The sequence below is a fragment of the Phoca vitulina genome, unplaced genomic scaffold (genome assembly GCF_004348235.1).
Source record: "Phoca vitulina isolate PV1807 unplaced genomic scaffold, GSC_HSeal_1.0 scaffold22, whole genome shotgun sequence".
In the NCBI taxonomy this organism is placed as follows: Eukaryota; Metazoa; Chordata; class Mammalia; order Carnivora; family Phocidae; genus Phoca; species Phoca vitulina.
This window is the reverse complement of record NW_022589725.1, coordinates 1,728,105-1,740,662: the sequence shown is the minus strand read 5'-3', so window position 1 is coordinate 1,740,662 and position 12,558 is coordinate 1,728,105. Positions and strand designations below refer to the sequence as shown.

General features: G+C 54.1%; 2 protein-coding genes across 2 annotated transcripts in view; one reads left to right on the top strand and one right to left on the bottom strand.

Annotated features, from left to right (window-relative positions):
• UBE2C (ubiquitin conjugating enzyme E2 C) overlaps window positions 1-1,848 on the top strand; it is a 4,117-nt gene extending 2,269 nt beyond the window's left edge. Inside the window, exons 4-6 of the mRNA XM_032419882.1 lie at window positions 766-970; window positions 1,086-1,145; window positions 1,651-1,848. Coding sequence (XP_032275773.1) covers window positions 766-970; window positions 1,086-1,145; window positions 1,651-1,709 — 324 coding nt within the window. The 3' untranslated portion in view covers window positions 1,710-1,848. The remainder of the gene's footprint in view (window positions 1-765; window positions 971-1,085; window positions 1,146-1,650) is intronic.
• A 4,690-nt stretch (window positions 1,849-6,538) lies between these two features.
• TNNC2 (troponin C2, fast skeletal type) lies at window positions 6,539-9,267 on the bottom strand. The gene is made up of 6 exons (XM_032419482.1): window positions 9,183-9,267; window positions 7,668-7,719; window positions 7,384-7,527; window positions 7,178-7,292; window positions 6,880-7,016; window positions 6,539-6,731 (listed from the first exon to the last, which is right to left on the bottom strand). The coding sequence occupies exons 1-6, from the start codon at window positions 9,183-9,185 to the stop codon at window positions 6,700-6,702; spliced, it is 483 nt and encodes a 160-aa protein (XP_032275373.1). The 5' UTR covers window positions 9,186-9,267; the 3' UTR covers window positions 6,539-6,699.
• Window positions 9,268-12,558: the final 3,291 nt, after the last annotated feature.

Here is a 12,558-nt window from a genome sequence, read left to right as displayed (position 1 = left end):
GAATGAGAGGGAGAGAGCACATGAGAGGGGGGGAGGGTCAGAGGGCGTAGCAGACTCCCTGCCGAGCAGGGAGCCCAATGCGGGACTTGATCCTGGGACTCCAGGATCATGACCTGAGCCGAAGGCAGTTGCTTAACCAACTGAGCCACCCAGGCGCCCAAAACAAAACCTTTTTAAAAAACAAATTCAGGGCGCCTGGGTGGCTCAGTTGGTTAAGCGACTGCCTTCGGCTCAGGTCGCGATCCTGGGGTCCTGGGATCGAGCCCCGCATCGGGCTCCCTGCTCAGCGGGAAGCCTGCTTCTGCCTCTCCCACTCCCCCTGCTTGTGTTCCCTCCCTCGCTGTGTCTCTCTCTGTCAAATAAATAAATAAATAAAATCTTTAATAGTAAAAAAAAAAGGTGGCAGCACCTCAAGTGTCCATTCATGGACACAAAAGGGAATATTATTTTAAAAAAAAACAACAACAAATTCAGGTGTATGTCTAAAATATCCTGATTTTTCCATGGCAGCAGCTAATGTGGCGGCTGACTAAAGCACAGCTGTGGTAGTCCTCAGGATAGTCCTCAGGATGCCGGTTTACACCGAAGGATCACTGATGTCCCTACCAGATAGGAGAGAAAGTACCAGAGCCAGTGTAACACTTTGTCTTTTGTCAAGTCCCAGGCAAACTCAAAGGTCCTTACAAGCCCTTTACCGGGGCTTGGGTTAGGATATGAGGCTCAGGGTGGGAGGCTCACTCCCGCCCCCTGTTTCTCCAATGCCAGGTGTATGAAGACCTGAGGTATAAGCTCTCCCTGGAGTTCCCCAGTGGCTACCCTTACAACGCGCCCACGGTGAAGTTCCTCACACCCTGCTACCACCCCAACGTGGACACCCAGGGGAACATCTGCCTGGACATCCTGAAGGACAAGTGGTCTGCCCTGTATGATGTCAGGACCATCCTGCTGTCCATCCAGAGCCTGCTAGGAGGTGACTTCTGAGACCAGCGCCTCCCCCTGAGACTGGGAACCTGTCAGGACCCCCCCCCCGCACCCCCAGCTAGCCTCTTCTCCTACTTAACCATTCTCTTTCTTTCCATCCACAGAACCAAACATTGATAGTCCTTTGAACACGCACGCTGCCGAGCTCTGGAAAAACCCCACAGGTGGGTCCTTCATCCTTCTCGGGCACCGGGTGATCCCTCCCCAGTATTCAAAGGCTCCCTCAAACAGAAGGATCCTGGTGACTTGGGATTGTGTCCTGAGGACTGGGTTGGGGTGGGTGTCAACCCAGATAACCCAGTTCTCCCTCGGCCTCGGTGTTTCTGATTTGCCTGTTTGCTGTAAAATCAGAAAGCTAACTTTCTACATTAATGTAGGTTGAGGGACTTTTTAAGTAGAAAGCAAACTTTGTGTAAATGACTTGCTCACTAAGAACCCCAGTCACCTCCCCAGCATCCCTGGGAGCAGAACCCATCCAGGAGACCTGACCAGGCAGGCCGCAGCAGGAGAATCTATTGTGTCAGGAAATCCTCCCCAGCTCCCCAGACTTCTCCCACCTTTGTATCCTTGCCTGCCCCCTTGCCCACTGTAACCCTTGTAACCTGATGTTACTGGGTCCCTTGTAACCTTGTCCCCACCACTCCCTGACACCTGCCTGTTCTCTTCCAGCCTTTAAGAAGTATCTGCAAGAAACCTACTCAAAGCAGGTCTCCAGCCAAGATCCCTGACCATCCAGCCTCTCTCTTTGTGTTGTCTTTTTATTTTCTCCTTAGATAGTCTTTCTCTTCATTTCTGTCTAGGACTCTGTATCTTAAGCTGTGGTGTCATTTTTGTTTTGTTTCTGTTTTTTAAATTAAGTCTCTGGTTGAGCCCTTGTGATGAATATATTAAATAAATACATTGGGTTTTTTTTTACAAGTTGCCTTGTCGTTACCCCAGGGTTGGGAGGGCTCAGGGTCGGTGGAGTAGGGTCCCAGCTCCTGCCCTGCTCCTCTTCCCAAAGCCTGGAGGCAGCTGACAGGCTGAGCGGCTGAGCAAGGGGGTGATGAGGATTCCTTCCCTTGTGACCTTAGTCATTTTATGACTGCATCTGTTTCCTCTTCTATAAGACGGTGTTACAGAATGCTTTTCTGTCGAGTTGTGACATGTACCAGGAATGGTGGTGGATACTGGAGCTCTCCCAGCCGAATACAGATGAGGCTGAACCAGACCTTGAAGCAAAACAGCTGTAGCTGTAGGAAGAGTATATATGCACACCTGGGCGCACAGCAGGGGCTTGGGAGGTGAGGACCAGCCACCTACTCTCTCTGAGGGGGTGTTCTGGTCCTGAGACGGAGAAAGAAGGCGCTCAGGTCACCCTACAGCAGGCCCAGGGTCTGGGAGACAGCCAGGGAACACCTCTTTCCTGCCAGAGACCCCAGGACAGCTCGCCTCAGCCCTTACCCCAGGTCCCCCGGTGAATGGCTCCACACTCCCAAGGAGTACAGTCACCTGCTCATCTCCACCAGTGAGTCCTCCGGCTGCTGCACGCACTGACCCAGGCCCCCAGCCCTGAGGCCCTCTTGACATTGGCCTGCCACAGGCACCAGCAGGGGCACCAGCAGGGGCAGGCAGGGGAGAAGAGCAGGCTAGGGGGGCACCTGGGTGGCTCAGTTGGTTAAGCAACTGCCCTCGGCTCGGGTCATGATCCTGGAGTCCCAGGATCAAGCCCCGCATCGGGCTCCCTGCTCAGCGGGGAGTCTGCTTCTGCCTCTGACCCTCTCTCCTCTCATGTTCTCTCTCATTCTCTCTCTCTCAGATCAATAAATTTTTTAAAAAATCTTTAAAAAGATAAAAAGAAGAGCAGGCTAGGGTGATGGCCCTGGTCCAGTCCCGCAAGATCTCCAGGGTGGACCGACACAACAGCCAGGTGCCCTCCAACATGGCCTGGGGGGAGGGGGAGGAGACAGTAGTGGAGGGCATCAGGAAGGTTCTCGCCTTCCTTTTGCTCCTGCCAGCCCAGGCTCCTTTCCTGCCCTGTGCCCCCACTGAGCAGGGGCAGTGGCAGGCAGGGAAGAAGTGGCCTGGCGGGTCTGGGATGGGATTTGGATGACCTCCCCGAGTCCTTCTCCTGAGGTGCTGTTAGCTCTCCCCTGGGGGCTTGGAGCAGTGCTGCCCAATCCAAGGTGCAGATAAATCTGCCAGGGGTCTACCCCAAATGCAAACTTGGATCCAGTCAGTCTGGGTGGGGCCTGAGGTCCTACATCTCTCTAGAAATTAAAGGTGTAGAGCGGTGTTCTCAAGGTGTGGCCCTTTCACCTGGAACTTGGTAGAAATGCAGAGTCTTGGTCCCAACAAGCTCTCCAGGATTCTGATGCCCTCTCAATGTTGAAAACCCCTGGCTAGAGGATGTCTAGGAAGAGGGAGCTCAGAACCTGGCACTAGTGGTTCTTACTAGATGCTGGCCAAGGTGGGCGGACCTTTTTGCCTGCCTTAAGATGCCTCTCCACGTGGTCTTTGATCAAAGTGTTTGCCACCCTATCCCCCCCCCCCCCCCCCCCCCCCGAGGATGGCCACATGGCCTGCCTTGTGTCAGACCCAGGGACTGACTGTAGTTCAGAACCAAGCAGAGTGTTCCTTGGAATTAAATTCCTGGCAGAAAGTAGAATTCTTTTACTAATAGGGTTGCTAAAAGGGGAGGGAGTCTGGGCAGCGGTGCAGACAGCTGCAGATGGAAGAAAGTCAAGCAGAGACGAGTAGCTAGGAAACGGAGGTGACATTGAGACTCTGGCCTCCAGCCGGGACGCCTTAATATCCCAGTTTCATGAGCCAGTAAGTCCCTTTTTAGTTTAAGTCTGTTTGCTTTAGGTTTCAGTACTTGCAACAAAAAGAAGCCTAGTTCAGTAAGTTTTAGAAAGTATCATTGTTCCCATTCACCCCATAAAATTACTGAGTGCCTACAAAGTAAAAGCCCTATGCTTGGGGCTGGGGATCAAGCAGGGGAAAGAACACGGTCCTGTCCTCAGAGGCTGAAGTTCAGGGGGCAGACAAGCATGTCAGTGGGGTAGAGTAAGTGCCATACAGAGGGGTGGTGAAGAGCTCAAACCCAGCAGTCCCCACACCACCCTCGTGCTACTTGCCTACACTTAGACTTAACCTCTCTGTAAAATGGAAATATTAGTAGCTACTTCATAGGCTAGATGGGCCTTGGAATAGTGCCTGGCGTATCGGGTAATAAATGTTGGCTGCTAGTCTCACATGTTACAAGAGCTCAGAGGTGGGGTACCTAACGAAGACCAAGAGGGTCAAGGAGGACTTTCTGGAGAAGGAGATGGAGTATGGAACACTGGCAAAGTAGCCTGGAAGTCAGGTCACACAGGGCATGTAAGGCCTTTCAATTAAAGGCCTTTAAAATGCAGGGTTTTACCTTGAGGCAGCTAATGCAGCCTGGAGTAGGGCAGGGATGTGATCAGCTTTGGTTTCAGAAAGCTGCTTCTGGCTGCCGCGGGGGGAGTAAATGGCAGGGACGTTAACTACTGTTCTCAGCAACGTGGTGAGCAATGGCGGGTGGTCTAAGCCACAACACCAAGTGGGCTCAGAGAGGAGGGATAAGGGTAAGGGGATAGAAGGAAAGTAGCAGGGCAGAGTAAATTACAAGCGGCAAGGGGGCTCCAGAACCCCTAACTTAGGCCCATCCCTCAGGGTACCATCTCTGAGATAAGGGAGCACTGGAGAAGAAGGTGAGGGGGATTTATCAGCTTAGGGCAGGACCAGTCTCAAGTACTCAGCACACAGGTAGAACAGTCAACAGGTACATGGGGCCACGGTTAAGAGCCTTGCTCTTGTTTCCACCAAATGTCCGCGTCCCTGGCTACGTCACCTCACTCTGCCTTGGTTTCCTCCACTGTAAAATGGGGAGAACACTATCCGACTGCCTCGAAGGTTGTGTGTACGAATGAGCCCTGCCTGCAAGGCACAGGGCCCAACACACGGGAAGCAGTCCTAGTGACAAGGACTGATCCCGGCTGGAGATAAAAACTGGGGAACATGAATGGCTCAGCGAGGAGAGCCGAAAACACAAAGGACTTGGAGAGGGAGGACTGTGGCAAAGAATAACAGTACAGGTCAATGTTTCAAGGTGATAGTAGTGATATTAATAATAGCCTTTATTAAGTGCATGTGCCACACTCTGTTCTAAGCGCTCTGCACTGCACACACTAACTTGTTCTCACAACCCTGCAAGGGAGGTACTGTCATTATCCCCATTTTACAGAATAGGAAACCGAAGCACAGAAATGGTTTGTCACCAGCAATGAGGATTCAAACTCTAAAAGCGAAATCACCACTGCACTGCGATAGCTTGGCCCTGATGCCTGCTCTAACTGATGGTGTGTGCAAAGAGCTCTGGAAGCCAGTGGGAGCAGGGATCAAGGGACAAGAGGGTCTGAGCTGGGTTGAGAATTTCGCCGGCTTATTAGAGGAGGAAGGGCATTCCAAGGAGGGAGAACAGCATAAGCAAAAGCCCAAAGGCTTGAAAGCACACCCCCACTGTCCAGAGCAGGAGCGACAAATTGCCCAGTGTGGCTGGAACCCGAGACGGGAAGGAGGGGAAAGGAATTTGGACGTGATTCTAGAAGCAAAGGGAGCCTTGAAGGTCTTTCAACAGGGGAGTAGCCAGGTCAGACTTCTTTTAGCTAGATCATGCTAATGGGCCCTGTGCTGAGGGCATTGGCTGGAGCTGGAGGCAGGGATCCAGGGTGGAGATGATGAGGTCAGAACTTCCTTCCTGGCTGTGTACCCCCACCCTCCTGTCCCACCTCCTGTATGGAGCACCTAGAAACGCCCAGAACAGACGAAGTAGAAAAAGCCAAGCAGGAATGAATGCTGCCCAGAACGGATGCGAACGATGCTCACTTTCCCATCCCCAGCCCGGTAGCCTGCACCCAAGACCCAAAGGCTCCAGGGGCGCCTGGGTGGCTCAGTTGGTTAGGCGACTGCCTTCAACTCAGGTCATGATCCTGGAGTCCCGGATCGAGTCCCGCATCGGGCTCCCTGCTCAGCGGGGAGCCTGCTTCTCCCTCTGACCCTACCCCCTCTCATGTACTCTCTCTCTCTCTCACTCTCGCTCTCTCAAATAAATAAATAAATCTTAAAAAAAAAAAAAAAAGACCCAAAGGCTCCAGAAAGGAAGGACGGTGGGGAAGCAAAGGGGCCTCACCTCGGCATCCCCGGGTTTCCAGCCGCCTGCAGCGCCCTCACCCTACCCTCCATCCCCTGCACCCTCACCCCGACAGCTCCAAGCCCGCACCACCCCCACCACCCCCCCACCCCCGGCCTCCCTCCTCCAGCGCCAGGCGCCACTGAAGCCCCTTCGGCCGAGCTGTCCACGCCCAGCTCCAGCTGCCGGGAACCGGCCCAGCTTGTCGGCGCGGCCAGGGCTCCTGCGGCTCGGCGCGTCCGGCAGCTCGGATCCCCCCTCCTCGGAGCCCCGAGGACGCTCGGGTGGCGCCCTGGAAGGCGACCCAGTCAGGAGGGCCCTAACACCCACACCCACCCCCTCTCCTCCTCTCACTCAGGCTACGCGCTTTGCGGTGTCTGCTTTTATTCCCTCCGGACACAGAGCCAGCAGGGGCCGCGCCTCCCTCTCGGGGCGGAGAAGGGGACGGGGCAGGTGGGGACGGGAGTGGCACCGCCCTCGCCCGACGGACGCGCGGTCTGGGCGGAGGCGAGGGCGACTTCTTACTGCACGCCTTCCATCATCTTCAGGAACTCTGCGGGGACGGGGAGGGGAAGCGTAAATCGCCCGGCGCCGGCGACAGCTCCCCACCCTGCCCACCAAGCCACGGGCGGCCGCGTGGGGGCCACGCCCCGGGCGTTCCCGCGTGGCCCCGCCCCCCGCCGCGCTCCCGCGGGCCTCACCGTCGAAGTCAATGCGGCCGTCGTTGTTCTTGTCACCGTCTTTCATTAGGGATTCGAGCTCCTCGTCTGTCACGTGCTCCCCAGAGGCCCTGAAAATCTCAGCCAGCTCTTCCGCATCGATGTAGCCGTCTGCGTTCCTTCGGGGCGAAGCGACAGGGTAGGACTCAGGGCGGGCAAGGGCGAGGCGCCCTGGCCACGGCGACGCCCCCTCCCGCACCGGCGCGCGGAGAACCGAAGCGCCCCGCCGGCGGGACTCGCCCAGCTCAGCGCCTTCGCGGCTCCCAGGCCCCCAGTGCACCTGTCAAAGATGCGGAAGCACTCGGCCAGCTCCTCCTCGCTCTTCCCCTTCGCATCCTCTTTCATCTGGCGCACCATCATGACCAAGAACTCCTCGAAGTCGATGGTGCCGCTCCCTGAGGGGAGCAGGGGGTTGAGTGAGCCTCAGCCCTGCGTGCCCATCTCTCCCCACCATCGCAGCCCCGCCTCGGAGGACCACCTGCTCACCGTCCTCGTCCACCTCCTCGATGATGGCGTCCAGCTCCTCTTTGGTGGGTGTCTGGCCCAGCATCCTCATCACCGTGCCCAGCTCCTTGACGCTAATGTCCCCGCCACCATCAGCGTCAAACATGTCGAAGGCAGCCTTGAACTCTGGAAGAGGCAGAGGACTGAGGTGGGCCTGGCCGGACTGTCAGCCTCACACCTTCTCTCCCACCTTGCCCGGACACGGAACACTGCCCAGCACACCTCCACCCGGCAGCCAGCCCTCCCACCCGCGCTCCTGCACTCACCAGCGATCATCTCCTCGCTGAGGTAGGACCGGGCCTCCGCCTGCTGGTCCGTCTGCAGAAGACACAGAATCAGAGAGCAGAAGGGGCGGCCCCAGAGCTCATTCTTGTCTTAACCCCATTCTCTTCAACCCCCTTCTGTCAGTGCCCTTTGGTCTTCCAGAAAAACGATTCCAAACCAGCAACACCTTCTGCATGCTCCTACAGCACCTGACCCCAGCTTTGAAGAACTAGGGAGGAAACACAGATTATGCCCAAGGTCTTCAAACTTGCTAATCAGATGTCAAGTCAGGAACCTCCCCCCCCCCCCCCACCATTAACCTCGGGCAAGTCGCTAATTCTACCCTATCTCTTCTCAGCAGCTTTTCAGGGATGAGATGACATCAGGGATGTGAAAGGGTTTTGTACGGTGCCAGCACTCTTCCAGCGTCATTTCCCAGTTTTCCCTAGCTCCCAGCAGAGCCTGGCTCTGTAACAGGTGCTCAATAAATGTTTGTTCTCAAATAAATAACAATGCAAGGCAAAGTCATTGAGCACCGCCTAGGTGTCAGGCCAGAGACTGGGCACTGAGACCAAGAAGATTGAAACACATCATTCCTCCCCTCCAAGAACTTGCGGAGATGGAGATTTTAAGCTTCCTTCTTATCATTCAGCCATTGGAGTAAATACTACCCGTGCTGGGCAGAATATGATGGGGGACCTTGTGGAGGTGAAAATAAGATTTCGGGGAGGGGATCCAGCCACATCTAAGCCAAGCCATCTGGCTATGGGGCTTTGGACTGAGGCTGGTGGGGAGGAGGGGCTGAGGTGGCCAAGGCGTTCTTCGACCGGCTGACCGCCGCCCGCCTTCTTGCCCTCCCCTCCTCCCTCCTCCTTGCCCGTGCAGGAGGACAGGCTATTTTTAGCTTGGCATGGGCAACAGCAGCTGTCCTCCAGGGTCTAGTTACCCCTTGAAGTGAAGTGGGGAAGGGGACCTCAGGGGAAATGACAGCCCCAGATTAGGACCCCTCTCTGGGAGGCCGGGTTCTCTCTAACCTTGGTCTGTCATCTTCTGCCCCGTCTCTTCACCCTTGGAGCTCTTGGGATCCTGCACCTTAGCTGGCTTGAGACCCTGCAGGCCCCCCTTCTCCCAGACAAGTCTTCAGGAGAGTTTGGCAAGGCTTCTAGCCCACCCCTGCCACTGGCTTGCTAGGTGACTCACTGTGGCCCTCAGGGTCCCCCCCTCTACGATGAGGGAGACAAGCTAGGACCCCCTCCCCTCACGGCTCCGTAACCAACACTGCCGAAGCCTCAGGTCTGCAGGGAGTCGGCAATCCCCGGAACCCCCCAACCCCTCCCCTTCCTAGAGAAGTCCAAGGCCTTCTTCCCAGGCGTCCTCCTAGACATCTGGGCTCCAGGAGCCTTCATGTTCCATCTTCAAACGTCCAATTACTGAACTACAGAGCACCCAGATCTGGCCTGGAAGAGGTCCAGAAGTGCTCCAGCAAGCAAAGTGATGAAGTCCCTTCTTGTCCTTACCATGGTTGCTAGTCCCAGGGCCTCCTCAGCTGCAGGTCACCTCCTCAGCTCTCCACCACCCAAAGATGCCCTGGCCTGCTCCAGCCCCTCGGATTTGTAGGGGGCACCCTCTCCTCCCACCTCCCTGCTCCCCAGGACTAGTTGCCCTGGCCAATCAGATCCTGGGGTCAGCGAGTGCCTCCCCCCCCCCCCCCCCGCCCGCCCCCATCCCAGAGTCCTAGCCCATTACCTAATTTAGCCAAGGGCCCTTGCAGAGAAATTTAAGCCTCTGAGCAGGTGGCAGGCCTTAATGTCCTAGATTCTTGGGAGGAGAACCCGCCCTGCTCCACTGCCTTAGGGAGCCCCTGCTCAAGGAACACGCTGGCTCCAAGATGGGTGAGGACAATCGGAATCGAGAAAAGTGAAGCAGCATGGCAGACGGGGAAGAGCACAAGCCTTGAAGTCTGAAACCCAAGATCCAGATCCTGTCTCTGCAAGCAGTGCACTCTTAGGCAGGCGACGTGCCACTCTGAGCTTCAGTTTCCTTCTCTGAGAGGTGGAGATGGGGACAGTCATGACCTCCCTCACAGACAGACCATGGGAAATGGGGGCCCAGCTACAAGTCACCCAACTTGTGCCCACTCCATAGGGTTGGTGCTTGGCAAGTGGAACGTCCTGTCTTTGAACCGTGGTAGAGGGCAGGGGAGGGGAGGAGGGCAAAGTGACAGCCACAGTCATTGAACCTTTAGGACGAGCCACACTCTATGTTAAGCATTTTAACCACGTGATGTCACCTAGATCACCCCATCCCATGAGGGAGAAGCTAGGATTATTCCCTTTTTACTAGGGGGCTTTGTAAATCATAAAGGCCTCTAGTCATGTCAGTCATTCTTTTTTTTTTTTTTAAAGATTTTATTTATTTATTTGACAGAGAGAGATACAGCGAGAGAGGGAACACAAGCAGGAGGAGTGGGAGGGAGAAGCAGGCTTCCCGCTGAGCAGGGAGCCCGATGTGGGGCTCGATCCCAGGACCCCGGGATCATGACCTGAGCCGAAGGCAGACGCTTGACGACTGAGCCACCCCGGCGCCCCATGTCAGTGATTCTTTTTTTTTTTTTTTTAAATATTTTATTTATTTATTTGACAGAGAGAGACACAGTGAGAGAGGGAACACAAGCAGGGGGAGTGGGAGAGGGAGAAGCAGGCTTCTTGCCGAGCAGGGAGCCCGATGCGGGGCTTGATCCCAGGACCCCGGGATCATGACCTGAGCCGAAGGCAGCCGCTTAACGACTGAGCCACCCAGGCGCCCCGCCATGTCAGTGATTCTTATTAATCCTGAAGGGAAGTTGGGACAACCCTTGAGGGGACCTGTCCAAACAAGAAATCTAGGGAGGGGTCCAGGAGATGGGTATGCAGTTGGAGGAGAAATAAAGTTGAAAGCAGATCTTCCGCTCAAGTTTACCTTCTCCGGGAAAAGGGTGTTTGGGATTCTTTTTTTTTTTTTTTTTTTTTTTTTTATTGAGGGAGAGGGGGATTAGGGGCAGTTTCTCTAGGTGAGTAAAGGGGCAGCCGGCCCCTTCCTAGAGCTTGGTGAAGAAGTCCGGAGCAGCTCAGCTAGCCATCTGGAGAGTGAAGGGATGGGCAGAGCAAGTCCAGTCCGAAGGGAACCCATCCCGCAAATCCACAGGGTCCAGGCTGGGTGTTGGAGAGGTAGGCGATGCTGTGGACAGTGGCTAAGTCAACAGAAAGAGCATGAAGACAACTGAGCGCAGAGCCTGGGGCCAGTGAAAGGAGGCTGGATTCCAAGGAAGGTAGACGGACAGTGGCAGCTGGGCTGCCATCTTTCTCTATTTATAGACATTCCCAAGAAAAGCTCAGTGGAGCTAGGCCAGGCTACATAAGGCCTCCGCCGGCCAGGCAGAGGGCCAAGGGGCAGCAACACCAGGGGAGTCCAATTTGGATGTGAGCCCTGGAGCCACCAATGATTCCTTTGAAGCAGAGAACTTGGAACTCTCAGCAATCATTTGTTCATTAATTTGTTCTTTCATTTATTCAGGAAAATAGATAAGGTCCAAATTTATCTATTCCCTTTAACCACTCCAACCTCCATCCCTTCCCTCCCCATCCTGCATGCTGCTCTGCTCTGGTCAGACTAAAATACAGCCCCAAACAACACCCTGTGTAGCCTCCAGGTCTTTGCACGTGCTGTTTTTTTCTGCCAGGAACTTCCATCTTCTCTCTCTTCACCTGCCTACTTCGCTGTAATCTTTCTCAGCTTCAATATCACTTCCTTCTGGCGCCTGGCTGGTTCAGACGGTAGAGCATGCAACTCTTGATCTTGGTATCATGAGTGTGTGTGTGTGTGTATTTATATTATATATTTATATAAATATTCATTTTAAATATATATTTAAAGGGCCACCTGGCTGGCTCAGTCAGTGGAGCATGTGATTCTTGATCTCCAGGTCATAAGTTTGAGCCCCACATTGGGTGTAGAGATTACTTGAAAAAAAAAAAATACAAATCAAAAATAACATCACTTCCTTCGGGATCCCTCCTCGCCTACCCAGGCCAAGGGAGTCCAAGGCAGTTTTCAGTAGTTTCTTCAGTCATAGCCCTAAGCATGCCACATGACATGACCTGCTCTGAGTTCCATGGACCAAAGACTGTTACCTGTTCTTCACTGCATTCCCCAGCACCCAGCACTTAGCACGTGCTCAATAAATACCATGTTCTTTATAGGAATAACTGAACGGAGTGGCATCTGGTTATGAGGAGGAAGTTCCTAACCGTCAAGGTTGAAAAATCACGGGAATGGGAAGCCTCCGGAGATAATGAGCTCCCTGTTACTGACCGTATGCAACCAGGAATTTAGTGACCATCTCTCAGGGTGGCTGTAGGGAGATATTATAGGATAGTGGAGAATACAAGACTTCAGGAGGTCTAGTTCTGGTCCTATTTGTATGGCCCAAGGTAGGTCCCTTCCCCTCACTGAGCTTCAGACTTCCCATCTGTAAAACAGAAGTACCAGACCAGACTTCTGACAACCCATGGTTTTATGAACACCTGCTTTGTGTTTTTGAACACCTACCCAGATTTGTGAGACCTATGCCAAAATACAAGTTGATATTCTTCGGTGTTCAGTGAATGAGTGAGTGTTGAATGAATTAAGGAATGAAGTGTGTCTCTCTTTGCCCCCACACCCTACTGCTAAGCTGAATGAAGAGTAGCTAGATTCTTGAAATTACATGGACTTGGCCATAAATCCTAGCTCCCATTATTTCCTAGCTCTGGATTTTGAGAAAGTCAATTTGCCTCTTCATCCTGAAAATGGACCATTATTATCCAATAACAGCCCCTCCCCCAAGATGTGAGTGTGAGATGTGACCCCATGTAA

What these genes read in the sequence shown, in the direction of transcription:
- TNNC2 (XM_032419482.1), bottom strand. An exon ending in CAGCGAGGAGATGATCGCTG is followed by an intron (nt 7,528 to 7,667) that starts GTGAGTGCAGGA and finishes TGCCTCTTCCAG; the next exon opens with AGTTCAAGGCTGCCTTCGAC. An exon ending in CGAGGAGGTGGACGAGGACG is followed by an intron (nt 7,293 to 7,383) that starts GTGAGCAGGTGG and finishes TGCTCCCCTCAG; the next exon opens with GGAGCGGCACCATCGACTTC.